Source organism: Marmota flaviventris, chromosome 14 (genome assembly GCF_047511675.1).
Source record: "Marmota flaviventris isolate mMarFla1 chromosome 14, mMarFla1.hap1, whole genome shotgun sequence".
In the NCBI taxonomy this organism is placed as follows: Eukaryota; Metazoa; Chordata; class Mammalia; order Rodentia; family Sciuridae; genus Marmota; species Marmota flaviventris.
Window position 1 is genome coordinate 36,921,980 of NC_092511.1, and position 19,256 is coordinate 36,941,235.

At 50.4% G+C, this 19,256-nt stretch overlaps 1 protein-coding gene across 1 annotated transcript in view; it reads left to right on the forward strand.

Annotated features, from left to right (window-relative positions):
- Window positions 1-19,256, forward strand: part of Prkce (protein kinase C epsilon) — a 487,170-nt gene that overhangs the window by 449,533 nt on the left and 18,381 nt on the right. Inside the window, exons 13-14 of the mRNA XM_027934598.2 lie at window positions 4,148-4,336; window positions 10,091-10,237. Coding sequence (XP_027790399.1) covers window positions 4,148-4,336; window positions 10,091-10,237 — 336 coding nt within the window. The remainder of the gene's footprint in view (window positions 1-4,147; window positions 4,337-10,090; window positions 10,238-19,256) is intronic.

Genomic DNA, 19,256 nt, shown 5'->3' on the forward strand with positions numbered 1-19,256 from the left:
TCATTAAGCATTGCACATTCGGAGAGATATTAGCACATTCGGATTTCATTTTCTCCTAATAGGCATTGTTTGAGTACTTGCTAGATACAAGCAGCGTTGGGGTAAAAAATTGACTGAGTTGGGGTAAAAATCTCCTTCTTCTAAGGAAACTTTTGGCCTAGAGGGAGTGACAGATAAGTCAACAGGTAATTAAGCAGAATAAATTGGTATATAAAAAAGATGGTATCCTCAGGGACTTGGGAGGGCTTCTTTGGAGCACCTGAAGGATGAACTGAATTGTAAAGAATAATGATTTCCTGTGGCTGTAGGGGTGGGAGAACATCCCTGCAAACAAGAGGATCAGAAAAGAAACAGAGTCGGGGTAGAAGTTCTGAATCCTTTCAAGGCAGAGTATGTGTTTCCAATCTAGGTACTCCCAGGATCCAGCACACAAATCAGGTTCTTAGTAATGGTTGGTTGAATGAATGAATGGGAACTTGGATATTTCAACATGAACAAAGGCCAAGGAATAAAAACACTTTGGTCTTTTTAAGGAAAGTTAAATAGTGTAGCATGAGCAGAGGTTCCTTAGCATTTGTAATAATGAACAAGATTAGCTAAAGGGCCTAGGGATATGGCTTGATTCTGTAGGAACTGGGGACCCACTAAGGGTTGTTCTGGAGGAAGGTCCTAATCAGACCTGTCCCAGGAAGAAGAATGGCAACCACAGTACAGATCAGAAGACAGAGAACAAGGGATGGACAGCTGAGGGTCTTCACAGGCCAGACCACAGCTGGGGAGGCCTGGGGAGGGCCTAGAAGTGAGACAGGTGAGTTGTAATAGGTAAATTCTCTTTAGAGCCTTAATATTCTAAGAGATCCAAACAGTAACAATTTTGATCTCTCTGCTAGTCTTTTCGCTTGAACCTTCAAGAAGAGATAAATGGAAGTGAGAACACTCCATTGGGACCTGGTTTTCCCATCTTCCTCATTTACTTATTTATTTTGGAACCAGGGATTGAGCTTGGAGGCATTCAACCTCTGAGCCACATCCCCAGCCCTATTTTGTATTTTATTTAGAGACAGGGTCTCACTGAGTTACTTAGTACCTCGCTTTTGCTGAGGCTGGCTTTGAACTCTCATCCTCCTACCTCAGCCTCCCGAGCCTCTGGGATTACAGGTGTGTGCCACTGTGCCCTGTCCTCATTTATCCTTTATCATGACAATGCTTGGTTCGAATTCCTCTGTGTCCATGTCAGAATGGAAGGATTGACACTCCAGTGTAGTATTTAAGGACCCCACCCAAGACAAACCTCACTTTACAATGGACAAAACACCCATTCAGCCCAAAGCACCCCACTGAGGAGACTCTATGTGTTTATAATGAGGTGCTGCCACTCTTCCTTCCTGCGCTATCCAGCATGCCCACTGCACAGGATCGCCATGACACCAGAAATGGCAGACATCCCTGGTCTTATGGCAGGCAGAGTACAGCTGATAAAGTAAGGGGTCACTGTCTTTATCAAGGGCTAGTGAAAATATTAAATAAAATTATCCCTCCCGGGGCTGGGGATGTGGCTCAAGCGGTAGTGCGCTCGCCTGGCATGCGTGCGGCCCGGGTTCGATCCTCAGCACCACATACAAACAAAGATGTTGTGTCCGCCGATAACTAAAAAATAAATATTAGAATTCTCTCTCTCTCCCTCTCTCTCTCTCTCTCTCTCTCTCTCTCTCTCTCTCTCTCAAAAAAAAAAAAAAAAATTATCCCTCCAAAGTTCTTAGCATGGTGCCTGGCCCACAGTGACCCCTGGCTTACTGGTGGCTCCATTATCTTCATTGTTAGATTATGTAATGAGGCAAGAAAAACATGCCAGAATGCCCCCATGTGCCCTTGATCCCTTGATGAAGTAAGTCCTGAGACTTCTGAGCCTTTGGTTCCTGTCTTTCAAATGAGAATCTTCATGCTGACCCTGCCCATCTCAGCAGGGTGTTTTGAGAATCTGATGAGATTAAAGCAGGGGCGTGCTTCTGAAGGCACAGCCTCTATTCAAATAAGAGAGTCCAACCCTGAAACCAGAGCCATCTTCTGAGGGTTCAGCTCAGCCTACAGCTTCTCTTCCACCACAAACACTTGGCTAGCTCCTCTGGCCCACCTCTCCTTTCTCCATGCCTGGCCCTGTTCCCCAGGAAGTGGCCGCCCATCCTGGGCAACACCTAGTGTCATTAGGCCCAACACCTGCCCTGTCTCCTACCCCAGCTCTGACCTACTCGAGGGATTGGCTGCCATGCCAGATCCTCCCATGGCTTACAAAGCCTTGCCCTCTCACCAGCTCTGTTGCCAACATGAAATTAAGAGCAGGTAATTAGACCCAAGCACGAAAGACATTTACTAAATGCCACTCAAAACAAGAAGGCTCTGAAGGGGTTGGGGAAGGGTAGATAGGATCACTCTGTGGTTCTCACAGCACCATCTTTCGTCTTAGCACACACGAACCACCTGGAGGTCTTGTCACCACTCCGCAGAGGCACAGACCCCAGCTGTCCCACCTCCCTGAGGCTAAAGTGGGGCCATCTTATCACCTAAAGCCCCCCTGAACCCAGGAGTTAACAAGTTACACCCAGTAAGATACACACAGCGGTAGATACAAAAATTATATGTCACACAATATTATATATTCTTGAGCACTGGAATGGGCTGGTCATGATGGCGGGCTCAGAAGAATGCTAGAACCCTTGCTCCGGTGCTTTAGAAAGCCCTGGGGAGACAGCTGACCTTGGAAACAGCTAAAAATGCAATAACATGTTTGAAGCACTTGCATATCTTAGGAACTGGCAGGGACTTCAGGAGATAGGAGAAAGAGCTGAGGAAATCCAGGAACGCTTTTTGGAGGAGAATAGGGCATAACCATGACCTCAAAGGACAGAAACTGGTAGTGCCAATAAGCCGTGGTGAACCAGGTGAGGTGCTGGATCTCACAAGGTTGAGAAGGAGCTGACTTTGACTTTGGAACAGAGTGGAATCAATGGCTCCTCAGGGTGGTGGGACCAGTAGCTCTGACCTTACAGATACAACGCACTAATCCCTTGGCAGTACTATAGGTACTATCGAAGCAGATGACTAGCCCCAAATAATTTAGAGTTGGCTGCATTTCTTACTTCTTTTTCATTCCTAATTGAGAAGATTCCTAAACTGCCTGAGTGTTTTAGATGCTTTTACTCAAGTCTTCCTGTTTACTCCCCAGCAATTTAGGATTGCTCTGGAAGAATGTTCTAGCATGTCATGTATGCATTTAATCTAAGTGATTTTGACTCTGTACATTTGGACAGAGGAAAAGAGAGAGAGAGACCAAGAGAGCATCAGGAAGACCAGTAACTATTGCCAAAGACAAAGTTGTACCAGACAATCAAAAAGATAATTGGGCTCTGGCTATGGAAGTAAGGAGAACATTCATTCATGAGGCTGATCTCAAAAAAAAAAAAAAAAAAAAAGTGGAAGGGGTCTGGGGATTGTTAGAGGCAGGTAAATGAGGAGTTCATCAGTGAGTCTCGCAGGAGTCATGAGGAACAATGGAGATGGGTCTATGTAGAGCAGAGTGGGTCCTTCGTGGGTAGGAGACAAAGGAGATGGGAAGGCTTATTTTCTGTAATTTCCTTCCCAGGAGCACAGGGCCCAGGTAAATCCAACATTGTCACCATTTAGGGACAGACTGAGATTCCTGTTACCTTTCCCTGGGTGGACTGAGCATGCCAAGGGGCTGTGTGAGATAGAGACCTGAATCGGCCACTCACAGCTTGCTTGTGTCTCTCTCAGTCTGCATCTTTGCTCTCCTGACCCTGATTTTAGTGTTGAGATATGCATTTTTTTAAAACATAACCCTGAATGCAAATCAAGGACTTCATCTGGAGCTCAGAGAAGCAGCCATTTGTTCCCACTGAAGGATAGACTATTGGAGAGGTGACAGTCAGCCTCTGACAAAGTGCATCCCAGCCCACTTCTTGGAGCTTGCTGCTTTAGACGCCCCAGCCCCCAGGTAACCCGACAGGGCTCCACGCTGTAGGGGAGTGAGTCAGAGATGCAGACCTCCCCACGGGCATTGGTGGCACGGGTGTTGCATTGGGTGGGGGACATTCTTTGGTGTGGTCCCTAATGTTGCCTGTTTTCTGAACAGATCCTGCAGGAGTTGGAATATGGCCCCTCAGTGGACTGGTGGGCCCTGGGAGTGCTGATGTATGAGATGATGGCTGGGCAGCCCCCCTTTGAGGCTGACAATGAGGACGACCTGTTTGAGTCCATCCTCCATGATGATGTGCTATACCCAGTCTGGCTCAGCAAGGAGGCCGTCAGCATCTTGAAAGCCGTGAGTCATTGCCCCTGACCTGCCCCTGGGGCTCCTTGCCCCCCACCACACACGCACATAGACCCCCCCAACACCTCTTCTCACCACTGGATGAGAGACGAGTTAAAACAGCCCCCGTGGGGAGTTCAGGCAGGGTTCAGACACTGCTGCAGAGAAGGGGGCCTGGGACAGTGGCTCTGCTTGTGGGAAAGGGACAGCATGTGTCTGGGTTTCCTGAGATGGTACACTATGTGCGTCTGTGTCCCCCAGCATCTCAGAGGGAACAGATCCAGCCCAGCCTGGGTCATCCCCTCTGCTCCTCACACTCAGGCTAAGTCCGCCTGCTTCTCTGCCACCAGAGAGAGGCCTGTCTGCATTGAAGCCTCCTCTGCAGAAGAGAGAGGAGTGAAAGGCAGGGAGGACAGCCCAGCTGGTGTCCATGACAGCATCACAATGCCTAAGTAGCCAACCAGAAAAGATGATGTCCACTCAAGGTCCGGGCAGCCATGCTGTATTCAGACACAGTGGAGCCTGTCCCTGCCCTGCCAATGACCCCTCACGGGTGAAAAACTGTACTTTCTCAACATAGCCATTTCTGCAATGTAATGACATTGGTACCAGGTCTAGTAAGTGACGTTCCCTCCGTGCAGGGATGGCAACCAGTTTGCCCAAGGTCACCTTGCTGGGCTGAAGCGGGGCGAGGGTGACAGTCCTGGAATCTCGATTTCCAGTCCTGGCTTTTTTCTTCTATCAGGATGCTCCAAAGCACAGCAGTTGAACAGGTCGCATCCACCAAACCTGCCATATTCGAAAACTCTGTGTTTCATCATTTGCTTTCCTTGTTCGTTTCATGACTCCCAATCTTTACTTAATCACACATATTTTATGAAGAAATTATCAGTCCCTATAATAGATGGGAAATCAGCATCACTTGTCTTAATTAATTAATTCGTGTGAAAAGTTTAACCAGATGTAAAATCCTTGAGCAGGTTTCTGGGGCACACACACACCTGCCTCCGTTGCTTCACCCCCTGTTCCTCCTCGGCCTCCTGTGGCTCCCTGTGGCTCCGGGACCCCTGGCCTTGGTGCCTCCCAGCCACATTCACTGACGCAGCTGAGCTCCTCTGTGTTAAAGGCCCTCTTTGTCCTTGCGCTCTGGCACTTGGCCCTGTTCTCCCTGGCATTTGGGCAGCTTCTCCACTCCTTTGCTTCCTCTTCCTCTGCTGCCCCTGCGTGTGGGGACACATCAGTGGATGTTTTCAAGTGTTGGCCCCAGAGCGACTTCTCAACGAGGCTACTCTGTCCTCCCCCAGCCCTTGAAAAAATAAAACTTGTGTACCCTCTTCTCTGTGCCCTCCCTCCTGCTCCATTTATTCCTGATAGCATTTTCCACTTCCCAGTATTCTCTGTGAATTATGTATTGTGCTTATTTTTATGTTTAGCACTTTTCTTCCATGAGAAGGTAAGCTCCATGAGGGCAGGAGTTTTTGTCACTTTATTTCATGGCTGCACCTGAGGCCTGAGGCACACTGCAGGCGCTGCCAGAGATTCTTTAAAACATGGAAGGCAGCAGCTTTTAGCGCTCTGCTTATTGCTTTTGCCACAGATTGCAAAGTTCAACCAAGTAGGCGATGGAACAGTTGACCTGGTTTAGGTAGGTAGCAGACTAAGTTAGGGAGCACTCACCTACCTCAGTGGTGTCCATTCCCTGGCTGCTGGCTTTCAAAGCCTGAAATCCAGATTTTTTTGAGGGGGGGGGGTGGTGGTGGTGGCATTGGAGGCTAGGAAGCTACCAGGGATTGAACTCAGGGACACTAGACCACTGAGCCACATCCCCAGCCCTATTTTGTATTTTATTTAGAGACAGGGTTTCGCTGAGTTACTTAGCACCTCGCTTTTGCTGAGGCTGGCTTTGAACTTGTGATCCTCCTGCCTCAGCCTCCTGAGCTTCTGGGATTATAGGCGTGCGCCACCTTGCCTGACTAAAATCCAGATTTTTATGTAAAATCTCTCCATGTTAAATGATTATAACTCGTTGAATTAGAAGAAAGTCAGGAACCACAGCAAACCCTCGCATGGTCACTCTGGAGAGCCAGTCTTTGGCCCCTGCCCTTACCAGTTCCTTGCTGATGTCACTCATTAGCTCATTGGATCCCTTCATGAGTGAAGTCTGTCATGCATGGCTCTTTCTTCAGGACTGAGCCCTGGTTCTCCTCTGTCCCTGGGCTCGCCCATAGCCCAGTGCTCTCCCCTTCTTCCCCTGTGCTCTGCACCAGCAACGTCAATGAAGCCCACAGCTCAGGGCTGTGTTCCAGCCACACCCACTTGCAGTTTGCAGGCCCGTGTTCTCAGTTCCCTCCTCCACACCTCCACCCAGCTGTCCAGAGGCCCCTCATATTCAGTGCAACCCCAGACTGAGCTCATGATTACCCCCTCAAATCTGCGTGCTCCCAAGCTCCCTGGCTCAGTAAATGACACCCCACCCTCCTGCCTGCAGAGCTGGAAATGTGGGCGCTCTGCTTGACATCACCTTCTCTTCCTCCAACAGCCTGTCAATCAAGGCCTTCTCCCTCTGAAAATGTTTCATTCTGGTTACGTTTCTCTGTGCTCCACCTCTACCACCTGAGTTCAAGCTGCCACCACCTGTCCTTTGGGGAACTGCAAGATCTCCTCACAGGGCCCCCTTCTGCCTTCTTGCCATCTCTGTCTTCAAGCATCTCGGACCTCATGCCCTATTTAAAATTCAGCCTTGACCCATATCTTCAATGAAGCCTGCAAGATCACACAGGGGACCCTGGCTACCGCCCTGCCATTCCCCCTTGGGGGCTCTGCTCTGGCACATTGGCCCGAGTGCGTGTGCTTTCCTGCTCTGCACCCCTGCAGCCAGCCTACTGCCTGTCCACTCTCCACCTCCTCCTTTTGCCTGGGTACTTCTTGTTCCTCCTTCGGGTCTCCTTCTTAATGTTGCTGCCTTAGGGAACCAACCCTTCGCCAACTTCCCTGCTTCAGAGGGGCCCCTCCCTGTTACAGGCTGGCAGCCGGCTGGGCTTCTCTTGTGTCATTCATCACAATTAATTGATTCTCTTGGGTGATTACTGGTGTCTCTCGGCCTCCTTTACTCTTCTGCATGCTCCAGGAGGACCCGGAGCGTGTCCCTTGTATCCTCAAGTGATGGCATCCCCATCACCATCCCAGCTCCTGGGGAAGAATGGAGACTGACATGTCGGCAGGAAGGAGAGAGGGGATTTTAACCAACGAGTCCTGAGCACCTGCCAGGCCAGCACTCAGCTGGTACCCACAGGGGGCTCTGGGGGCCTCACTTTTCTCTAGCCTCTTCCATGTTGACTTCCCTTCACGAGCCTTTGGCAGAATGACCTCCCACAAGAGGGAATCTGGCTTAGGGGACTGCACCATCCAACTTTGCAAAATGAATTCTGTTCTTTCCTCTAGTTTATACATAGGGCTTTGCTTGTGTCATTATTTGCTTGCTGTTTGGAATAGGTTTTACTGTTTTGTTTTGTTTTGTTTTTTAAAGGGAAATGTATAAAGTGGGATGCGGGGAAAGTTCTCTGTATCATTCCTTCTCCCATCTGCCTGTTTCTCACACCTACCTGTGAGTGATTCTGTTTTTAGATTTTTATAGACCCTTCCAGAATTTCCTCTGCAAGCAAATGCAGTTACCAATTCTTATTTCTTTACCTTTTTTAGACAGACTTTCAAAAGCTGTTGCATGTATTTTGTTTTCCTCCCAATGAGGGATCTTGCCTTTTCCCTTCAATGGCATCTCTTGACAGATGTGTCTACTTTCATTACCCCTGTTCCTTCACTGTGGAGCTGCCGTGTGAGGGCAGCTGCCATGAGGCTCCACCACAGAGGACCTTCGCCCTCTTGGGGAAGAGATGGGAGCTTTCTCCTGCTCTCGTTCCCAGAGCCCCATCTGGTTCCAGGTCAGCTGATGGGCTGAGGAATGGCCTGTAGCACCCACAGCAGCCAGGACACCATGTCCCACCAAGCGGCACCACCCCGCCCCCCAGCCCTGACACAACCCATGAGCCTTCCTGCCAGCACAGTGGCAAAGCCGCTCACTCTGGCTGACGGAGCAGCAGTTCTCCACTGGGGGCCATGTGTGTCTGCCCAAGGCCCATCGTCAGCAGTGCCTGGAGAGATTTTTAGCAGACACAACTCAGGGTGTGAGAGGGTTGCTTCTGGCACGTGAAGGGCAAAGGCCAGAGTTGCTGCTAAACAGCCCACGACACACAGGAGAATTCCTGCTACAAAGAAGTATCCGGTCCGAAATGTCAGGAGCACTGAGGTTGAGAAGCTTTGACCGGGAGAATTCAGAACCTAGAGGTCACAACTGTGTTAGCTGGTTAGTGTCTGCGAGCAGAGTCTCTGGCTCAAGGGAGACTTCCTAGGATGTATGTCCTCCTGAACCTCCACACTTCCCCTCCCAGGAGAGGGGCCAGGAAGAGCTGAGTAGGTGAAGAAGACTCTTCTACTCCCCCGGCCTTGGAACACTCCACTTCCTCACATTGTCACTTGGTTTTAGAGCCAGACCAGGTTTTCTGTTACTCTGGCTACTGGGCTGTGTCTCTGAGGACAGCTGCCGGTGTGAAAATGGTGTAAGACTCTAGAGAAGGCCTTTTGCCTCACAGAGTCATGCAGTGCTCAACCTGGGCAACCACACGCGGCTATCATGCAGTCTCTCTTCCTCAGCATAGTGACCTAAGGCCCAAGCTTCAGCCTCCAATTCACTCATTACAGTTCACTGAGCTCACAGTAGGAGGCAGACATGAAGCCAGGTGCTGGGCAGATGGGACTGATTCCCAAATCCCAGAAGTCACCAAGGGAAAGATATATTTAGATGAATGACAATTTAAGTAAACCAGAAATATGAGGCCCAAGGGATCGACAGAGAAGAGAATCTGGAGAAGCTCCCAGAGGAGGCAGCATTTTGACTGGTTGGTAGAAAATGCCTGAGGACTGGAGAGGTTAGAGGATGCAAAGGGCCATCAGGGTTGGCAGGGTGCAGATGAGAAGCTGCTCAATTAAAGTAATATTTACCAACCTTTGACCCATTTACTAGAAATGAATTCCCCTGGTGTGTGGGTCACCATCTAGAAAGGACAAAGTACATCAGTATGGTTTCACATGTAAGCACTGAAAATCAGTAGCCTTTTGTTTTCTTGTTTTGTTATCTCTTGAACCTACATTGACACTTAGTGTAGATTGGAAATTCGGATATTTGAAAAGGGAGAAGGGGCCAGATCTGGAAAAGGAAAGGGACAGGAGGTATGATTTTGCGTGCACATGCATACCTGGTCTTCTTTCTTTCCTTAACCTCAAAAAGGAATTGCTGTCTCACTTAGTCACCTTGATGGGAAGACTTGAATCTGAGGGGGTATCTGAGAGTGAGCAAGAACCTGAGATCCTCATCTCAGCTTGCTAGCTATGTGACCTTGACCCAGTTAATTATTCTGTGCCTCAAGCACCTCTTTTATAAAGTAGAGATAATAATAGTATGTCATGGGACTGTGTGAGGATGAAATGAATTAACATAAACGCTATCTTTAGAATGGAGACTGGACACACACTACGTCCATGTGCACGCTCAGAATGCCCTGAGAAAGGAAGCCCCTCAAACCACAAGATTAAAAACACCATCCTGGGAGGTGGTATGGAGGATGCCACCTGGGCTGACTTCTGGCTCTTGCCTGCAACCTGTGTCTACCGAGGCTCTGTGGGTAATTCTGTGTTGTGTCCCCCTCCCTGCAGTTCATGACCAAGAACCCCCACAAGCGCCTGGGCTGTGTGGCTGCGCAGAACGGTGAAGACGCCATCAAGCAGCACCCCTTCTTCAAGGAGATCGATTGGGTGCTCCTGGAGCAGAAGAAGATCAAGCCGCCCTTCAAACCGAGAATTGTAAGTGGAACCACGAGCACCCTCTACCCTGTGGGTGGGGCCCCGCACTGGTGCACAGGTGGCGCGTGCCCCCAAAGGGTGTTGTGGGGCACGTTTCACGGCCTAAGCGACTTGGGCAGGAGGCGGCCCAGAGACCCACCTAAGAGAGTCTCTTGGGCCCTAAGCACTGACGGCCGAGAATCCATAACCAAGATGTTGGCCCCAGGAGAACACTTGTTATTCCAGTTGAGGTTTATTTCTTTATTTTGATTTAAAAAAATCACAAATGGTGCTGGTTTCCTGTGATCGGTAGAGATACAAGATAGATGGGGTTGTTTTTTAAGTTAGTTTATTTAAATGCTGGTCATGGTCACTATGTGCCACTAGCACCCAGTGTGCGCTGGGACCTGCGGGGAGTGTCCCCTGTGGAGGGCTGTTGCCGTAGGCCCTGTCCCAGAGCCCCTTCTCGGCCCCGCTCTCCTCCCTCTGCCTTCTGTCACCCACAGCCCCAGAGCCTTAGGCCTGCTGCTTTGGCGGTCACCACGGTGGGTAGTGAAGGGTCTTGCAGCTCAGAGGTTGGAAAGAGGAGGAGACGTGCAGTGTGGGCTTGCCTTGGAAAACAAGGGCCATGTCTTGACTGTGGCCTTCTGCTGAAGTGGAGTGAGGCCCTGCGTGCTCCTGAGAGGAAGGAGAAAAGCAGAGACTGAGTGTGTGCGCACGTGTGCAGGTGTGTGTGTGTGTGTGCATGTGTGTGTACGTGCACAGGTGTGTGTGTGTGTGTGTGTGTGTGTGTGTGTGATCTTAATTCTGTTGTTTTGTTTTGAGAATTGGGGTGGCCACCTGGTGGGTTTCCTATGAGTTTAAGGAGTGGGATGATGAAAGGTAAAAGGGAAGAGTCTATTAGGCAGAAGGCTAGAGCTAGGGGACTGGGGTCCCAGACAGGGAAGACCTAAGGTCACCCAGCGGGCCCTCAGCCACTGCATCCTATCAGAAGAGCCCTCCCTTCCCACTTCCAAGTACAGAAAAGACCCTCAGGGATTTTGTGGATCTGCAGAGAATTCCACTCCACCTGAGGGGGCTCCTGGGGAGCCATTACTGGTAGTGCTGCAATTCTGAGAAATGTTCCAAGGGTCCCTTGAACTGATGGGTGTAGTCCTAGCCTCAGCCAGACTAGAGTGAGGTGGGTGAACCAAGCCTGGACCCCCTGTCCTGTCTCTGTCCCTCATGTGCTTCCTCCTTTGGTTTGCATGTTTTGGGGGGAGCACACAGTTTGAGACAGGCTAGACTTAGGTTCTTTGCTCACATTTCCTCCACTCTGGCCCATTTCTCCATAGCTCTGGGCCCCCAGCACCAGGCCTGTGCTGAGGGTTTGGGAGACGAGGAAGGTTTAGGGCTCCATCCCCTTCAGCTGACTGCTCCTCTGCTACCACGGGGCTCACTGCAGGCACTAGCCTGCCTGAGGGCTGGGGATGGGGGCCTCACAGAGTGGTCTTGAAGGACAAAATTGATTGAGCCTCTGACCCAATGGAAGAAGTAGGTCACCAAAGATCTTGCTGAGAAAAAAGAAAAAAATTAAAGCTTGAGATCTAAGGGTGAATTTTAATTCAGACTTAATCTAAGTTAATTCAACCCAAAGGAAAATGAGAAGTGGAGCTAAGGAGAGCCCAGGCCCAATGAACAGAAAACCAGATCATGGCTGATCAGATGTCAGCGCCCATCTACAAAATGGCACGAACTTACATGGAGACTCTAGGCCAGCAAACCCCCTTTCAACTAGGTTTGAGGAGCACCCCACCCCAGGTGGGCCAGACAGGGATGGAGCGGCCCCTCCCCGTGGCATAGGGTGGAGGTAAGCAGGGGAGTAAGCTGATGTGGCCAGAGGAAGCCAGAGAGTCTCTAGAGAGACCTGGGAGGGAGGAAAGAGGGGAGAGCTTTATAAGGCGTTTCAACCTATGGATTCCTGGAGCTGAGTCTCTCCCTGGGGTACAGTAGGTATCAGGACCTTGATTGCCACAGGCCTGACCTAGTTTTCACTCAACTCCAGTGGAGGCACCTGCCCTGGGATTTCAGCAGTTCTGAGAGGCTCAGGGCTCCAGGGCCCTGGTCCCAGCAGCTCCTCACCAGCTTCCGGCCTTTACACTGAGACTAGGTGCCCATTGAAGCTGCAGAGCTTCTAAGAGGAGTCACACTTCGATCAGTGCCCATCCTCCATAGAGCCTGGGAAGAATGAGGGGAGGGACCTGAGAAACAGGTGCAAGGAGACTGTGGGCCCAAGGGCCATGCAGAACCCATGCAGAGGAAAGAGGAGGAGAGGGTGGAAGGGACAGAAGAGGCTGGCATGTGACTTCTTCCAATAGCGTGTAAGCTTCACCTTGGCTCAGACAGGCAGGGAGTCCTTCAGGTGTGAAAGTGCTCCTCTGGGCAAAGGTATGAGAAACCTCCCAGAAACAGCAGTGTCAAAGGGGTTAGATGGGATTCCACCTCCCCTGGGCCTCTGGAGCACAGGGACCAGGGCTTCCCTTCCTTGGGCATCATGAGAACCCATGCCTGGGACTGGAGAGCAGGGCTCTGCACACTTCCTTTGCTGGGGTGCTCAGGTGGGCTTCTGGTGGCTTCCCCACTCCCTGAGAGGTTGACCAAGAGAAAGGATGTGGGCCATCCAAAAGCTCCCAACAATGTGTCTTGATCAGTTTCCTGAAGACTTCCTCATCGTCGCCATGGAAACCGTCTCGTATGCATCCTGTTGCTCTGTCCCCCAAACCTCCACAGTTATCCTTGATGCTGGGCTGGGGCCAGGGAAAGGCTTTATCAGGCTGGTTCAAGTTCAGTTGGGAGGAAAGGTTTAGAACGTCTTGGAGGAAGTGTGCAACGTTGTGCAAGTGGTGTTTCTGGCCACACTTTGAATCACGTCAGTTCTTACAGAGCACCCTACTGAGGTCTTTAAAGACTTCGATTTAAATATCTTATCACATTCACATCCTTGGGGCCTGAGATTTCTCGCACAAGAAATATAGAAATTGGCAAAGGAAAGAATAACTAGTTTGCATCTAATTAGCTTCAGGAAGGTGTCTCCACTCGGTCCCTTGGTTGAAAACTTGCCTGAAATGTGGAAACAGCACCAGCATGCGCCATCTGTGGGCTTCAGTCTAGCAGAAACAAATGTTAAGTTAAAAAACAAAAGCCACTGCAGTGATAGGTATACTGTATCTCTCATCTCAGAAAACCTCACAGGACCAGTGTGAAAGCTCACACCAGGTTTTTATGGGCCCTTGCCCCCTCTAACCAACTCAGGGGACCCCAGGGATGTAGGTGTGCTCCCTGCCCAGATAGCAGCAGTGAGGACAACTCTGTGCTCAGCATAGGATGGTCACCCACTGAGGTCACTGGGGAGATTGAGACATGGGAAATTGAGGCATGGCCCTGCAGAAGTCTTTTATTACTAATGGTCACAGGACTGATTTTCATTGGGCTTGAGGTGTCCTATAATGTGAGGACCCAACAGGTGCCTGCTTAGGAGAGCTGGAGAAGAAAGAACTTTGACAGAGGAGAGAAGGAAGGCGCATGCAGAATGCAGCATTGGGAAGAAGCAGTCAGGTTGTAGGGACTATTAGCAGCCGGGGTCAATGTGAGGTTCTTGGATCCTGGATCTTAGAGACAGGGTTCAAATCAAACAAAAGCCACCACGAGAAGGGAAAGATCAAGGCTATGAGCAAACATCACCAGCCTTGCAGTTGGCAGTGATGCAAGGACACTGGGCACGTTTTAAACAGGCGAGGAAAACCGGTGCCCAGCACCTCCCATCTGGTAACACTGGACACCTCTAAGGCAGTTTGGTCAAGTGCCTGGGGCATGTGGGGGAGCTCCGGTTTTCTCTGTCTGCAGATAGCTCCATTGCTCCCATGCTGTGCCCCATTGACCTCACACCAGAATGCCACAGTCCCCCAGAAACCTGTTCAGTAGCCATTGCCCCACTCCAGTTGGCTGTGTGGTGCCTGAGTCACAGCGGGTAGGGGGTTTAGGAAGGAACTGGTTTCCTCAGTTGGTTTGTCAGGTGCTGGAAGTAAGGCTAGGAATGGTCCCATCATCCAGTCTAGCAGTTAAGAAGAGTCAAGAGACAGTGGCACGTTTATCCAGAGCTCCTGACCCTCCCACCCCCCACCCCATAGAGGGACCACTTCAGCAGGACCTAACAGGCACAGGGAACCTGCCCTCCGCCCAGGCTGGCTCAGCTGGAGACTGGGGCCCTGGCTCATGCCCACAGGGGCTGAGACTGCATCACAAGGACCACTCCCAGGCCTGACTGCCAGCCCCTCTACAGGAAGCCTCACCCCTCTGCAGATATCACCAAGGAGATTGTCCAGATTCCAGGCTGGAATTTGGCCTCTGGTCGGTTTTCATCACATACCTCCACTGGTGGCTGTCCCCTCTAGGCTTTTACCTTCCTGAGAGGTTTGCTAAGGCAGAGTTTCTGCTCCCTTGGCGCCTAAACCTCCTTGAGTAACCCCTGCCCTGATTCACCAGTTGTCATGAGTGCAAGTGGGTTTCCTGGCTTCAGGTTGTCACCCCTTTGTACTAAATCCCACCCAGGACACCTTTCAGAGGCCTCCGCTTCAACATGGAGATTTTGCTCTCATCGTGATTCCAGCAGTCTTGTGTATCTTCCCTCCGCTAAGTTCCCCTTTATATTCCTCCTCTCCACCCACATTCTGAACTGGTTTTGCACAAACAGCACACTATCAACACCTAACCAAAACTTTGTGCCAACATGGACTGCAATCAGTTTTCTGGGGGTGGTTTTTTTTTTTTTTTTTAGAGAGACGGTACACAGAGGAAGATGTTTGATGGCAGGTACCCAACAGTTGGTGGGTGGGGTAATAAGAAAGCCTTTGGTACCAAAGAAAACATCCAAGGACGGAAGCCTCTGGTCTGTCCTGTGGGGATTTCCTTCCAAGATGGTGGCGTTATCTAATCACCATTGAAAGTGACACAGTTAACTCTTGTGCTTCTGGAGGGCAGAGTGATGTGTTTGGTGTGGTTGAAGGACACCACCTGATCTTGCTGAGCTTGGGGAGCTTCTCCTTGCTCCTGGATTCCTTCTTATATACCCATTCCTTGTCCCCTAAAGGATTAGGCTTTGAGATTATGCTCCCAGGATTTCAGTGCTGGAATGGGGGGAAGCCAGTCTAGAAGGGAGAGATCTGCCGCCCCCCAAACCCAGCTATCCTCAGTGAACACCAAAGGCAATGAGGGAAATGCCGGCCGAGTAAACTTCTCTTTGTGTACGTGTTCTCTCTTTTCAAGTTTGCTTCAGTGTGAATGTCCCTCTTTAAGGTAAGGCCTCCAGAGTGGGGAGTCTCTCCAGGTAGGTGAGCCCGCAGGCCTGGTTACACAGAGGCCCCTTTCAACCTCATGATCCGTCTCCATCCAGCCATCCACGCTGCATGGCAGGACCCCCGAGGGAGGCCCCTCCTGCATGCTCCTGCATGACTGGGCTGTGCTAAGAGAAAACCTGGGAAGTGGGCTTAAGACCCTCATATCCTCACCTAGTTAGCAGCCCAATGAGGAGCCCTGCTGAGTGGGCAGCCCCTTCCCCTAAAGCCAGCCCACCTGCCCAGGAACCATGACACCAGAGGCCAGAGGACCATTAGACACCATCTTCATTCTGCATCATAGAGGAGCAGGAACAGGACTCAGCCAAGTTCTGCAGCCCTTCACCGAGGACATGCCCCTGGACTATGTCTGTGCCGCCACAGTGATTGCCCTTAGCCTCCTAGAGGCTTTAAGCTCCCTCCCAGGGCTGGAGGGCATGGGAAAGTTCTAGAAACCTGGTTTTGGCAGTTGCCTCAGATGGTGGCATTGTACAGAGGACAGGGGACTGGCTTTGACCTCAGGGAGACTGCATTAAAATAAGATTGCTCTCACAGGACAGCCATGTGACCCTGAGAATTCACCTCAGCCCTGGACCTCTGGCCTCCTTATCTGTGAAATGGGATGTGAAGATTTTCCTCATAGAATTATAAACAGGATGAGTAACAAATCTAAGTCGCTTTGGGCACTATAGCTTCTGGGGACATTTTTTAGTTTCCCTGTGTCCATTCCCCAACCCGACTCCAGCTTGTTGAAGCGCTCTCCCTCTCATCCCAAGACTCCACGAACCAAGAGTTAAGGGTTGCAGGAGACGGTGATGTACGGAGGCTGGGCTCTGCACTCAGATGCAACCAGGTTACAGTGCAGTGTGTCCTCTGGGATCTTGGAATGAGGAGCACAGTGTCTGACATACGGCAAGCCCTTGGATGGTGAGAAGACAACAGGAGGCTAACGCTGAGGGAGGCTGACCTAGATGACACTCCTGCTCCAAGGGGTCGAGAGGCCAGGCATTCAGATGGGAGGGTGGCACATCCCGTCAGAGCAGCAGCCATTACAGGCCTGAAAGACATCTGGAGACTGGGAAGGACCCCATCAGGCGTCTGTGGAGAGCCCACTGGGGCTTCATTGTTACATAGCCCCCACTCTGAGCTGGGAGAGCACCTAGCAAGAGGATGACTCACCCCAGATGCGGGGATTCCCCAGCCCTTATGCCCCTTGGGATAGAGCCCCAAGTTTCCCCACAGTATTAGTCACCCCTGTTATTCTGTGAACTTGTTCACCGCCTTTACTCTCCTGCCTTCATCTCAGTAATGTTCTTGCTGGAAACAGCTGTGTGGCTCTGGGACTCCAACCCTGCCAGGGCGGTTGTCACTGAAGACATGCCATCCCAGTGCATCAGGTTCCCAAACTTCCCTGAGCTTAACAACCTCCATGTAGCGTCTTGGACTCCACACCAAGAGATTTCACCATCTGAGAATTCAGAATGCAGGTGTATTTCTGTGACCTGGGATCAGGGGCTGACCAGTAATCCAGGGAAGAGTCAGAATCCTGGCCGGGTGGCTTGGGCTTGGCTGGGCATTTCTTCCTGCTCTTGGGTTTTCCATTATGACTTAGTGGCTGATAGGTTGGGATATGCCTTCATGGGTTCATCAAAGAAGGAGTGTGCATTGAACTTAACCTCCTCTCTGCCCACTGGAACTTGAAGTCACACACACACACACACACACACACACACGGCCTACCTGAAAGTGTGGGAGGATTTGCTAGGCCATGCCTGATGAAAGGAGAGAGAAGCAGCAGAAATTGGGCTGGCTTCCTGGATCTGGGCAGAGAAAGTTGGGGAGGTCTAGAAAGAGAGAAGCACCCGGGGAAAGCAGGCTTTGGACCACTTCTACACAACAGGGATCTATTGAGTTTGTACTTGAGGTTTTCTCTGAAGCCCTATGGGGAAGATTGGCAAAAGCAGGAAAAGAATTCATCACCCTAAGGGTTGAGAAGTTTTGGGGGGCGGGGTGGAGAAGCTCTCATGGGAAAGGCTTAGGGAATAAACAAGCAAGAAGGGAAAATTCTGGTCTTTACTAACAGGGTTGCTTGCTCGGGAATGGAGTTTTGAGTTTTGTGTCTCAAGACTGGGGAAGAGAGGGCAAGAGATGGCGTGAAGAGGAAGGCCTTGCCAGACAGGTTGGCAGCCAGGACCTCTGGGGTCCCAGGAATAGGTCACCTACCACCGTTAGTCTCACAGATCTCCTTCAGGTGAGGCCTCATTGCTGGAGGAGCACTGCCCTCCTGCCTGTCTTTGCAAAGAAGGGTAAAGGGTGCTCTGGCAGCCAGGGGTGCAGGGACAGTGCTCAGAGGCTGGCTGGTGTGCACTGGAGTAAGAGCAGAAAGAAACCTTCCCCCCGGAGGTCTCGGTCCTCCAGCCTTCCAGCCCACGTTTGCTCTTGAAGAGTACAGGTGCCCAAGGACATTGTGCACATGGACAGGGTTCCCCTTCCTCCAGGGCGGGGACCTTGCATCTCCAGGGTCCCATCTGTCATGACAGAAGGAAGTTCTGTGGAAACCAGTATTGCCTTTAGGGGACTGGGACCCTGTTTACTTCCTAATGTTTATGCTGGGGAGGGGGTTGGTAATCAAAGTGGATTTGGCCTAAACTTCACATTCAAGTGTTACTCTAGAATTCTGGGATTTGACAAGTAGACTTCAAGTTTGTGACGGCTCATTAGGGTTCAACATCAACCTCAGTCTCTTCAAAGTGAGAAGGAGCCAGGTGCAGTGGCATACACTTGTCATCCCAGCTACTCAGGAGGCTGAGGCAGGAGGATCACAAGTTCAAGGAATCCCTGGGCAACTTAGTGAAGCCCTGTCTCAGAATATAATGAAACTGGTTATGGATATGGGACAATGGTAAAATGCCCATAGGTTATATTCCTAATACCAACACCCCAAAATTTTTAAAAATTAAAAAGTGAGATCTGGCTGTACTCTGACCCACCCTTCCTCCCTGTTTTTCGGGCTCCTCCTTTCTGGATCTTGCCTGGTTAGTATTTTTAAGTTTTTATGACAGAAAACTTCCGTCATATGCTAAAGTAGAGAGGACATTAATGAATGTGCCCATCACCCAAGGTCAACATTAGCACTGTGTGGTTAACTAATCAAGGGAGGGAGTTCCACCTGCTTCGTCTGCAGGTGCATCCCCAGCACTTGGAGTACTTCCGGGCACTCAGCGGGTATTAAATTTATATTTGTGGATAAATGGGTGATTTCTGTAGAACTACAATGTTTGTCCTGAGATGATTTCTCTCCCAGATCCCTCTGTAAATTCTCTTCTCACCTTCGATGACCCAAAATGAATTCCAGTCTATGTCTGGGAATTTGGGGTGATTAAATCATGCATTAGGAAACCTGAAATCATTGTTGAATGGTGAGAGAAGGTGAGTGACCTCATCTTGACTTGAGAGGAACACATTCGAATGTTTAGAGTTCCTATTTCAAAGCCAGCAGGAAGCACAGTCATAAATTCTAGGCCCAGAAAGCTGATTGCTATCTAGAACATTTTCATAAATATAAGGTGAGGAAGAGATTGGTGAGTGGAGGTGCATGGCCTTTGCCAGGAACAGACTAGAAAGTCTCTCGGGGATTAAAAATACTCCTAGAATAACTAAACCCCCACAGC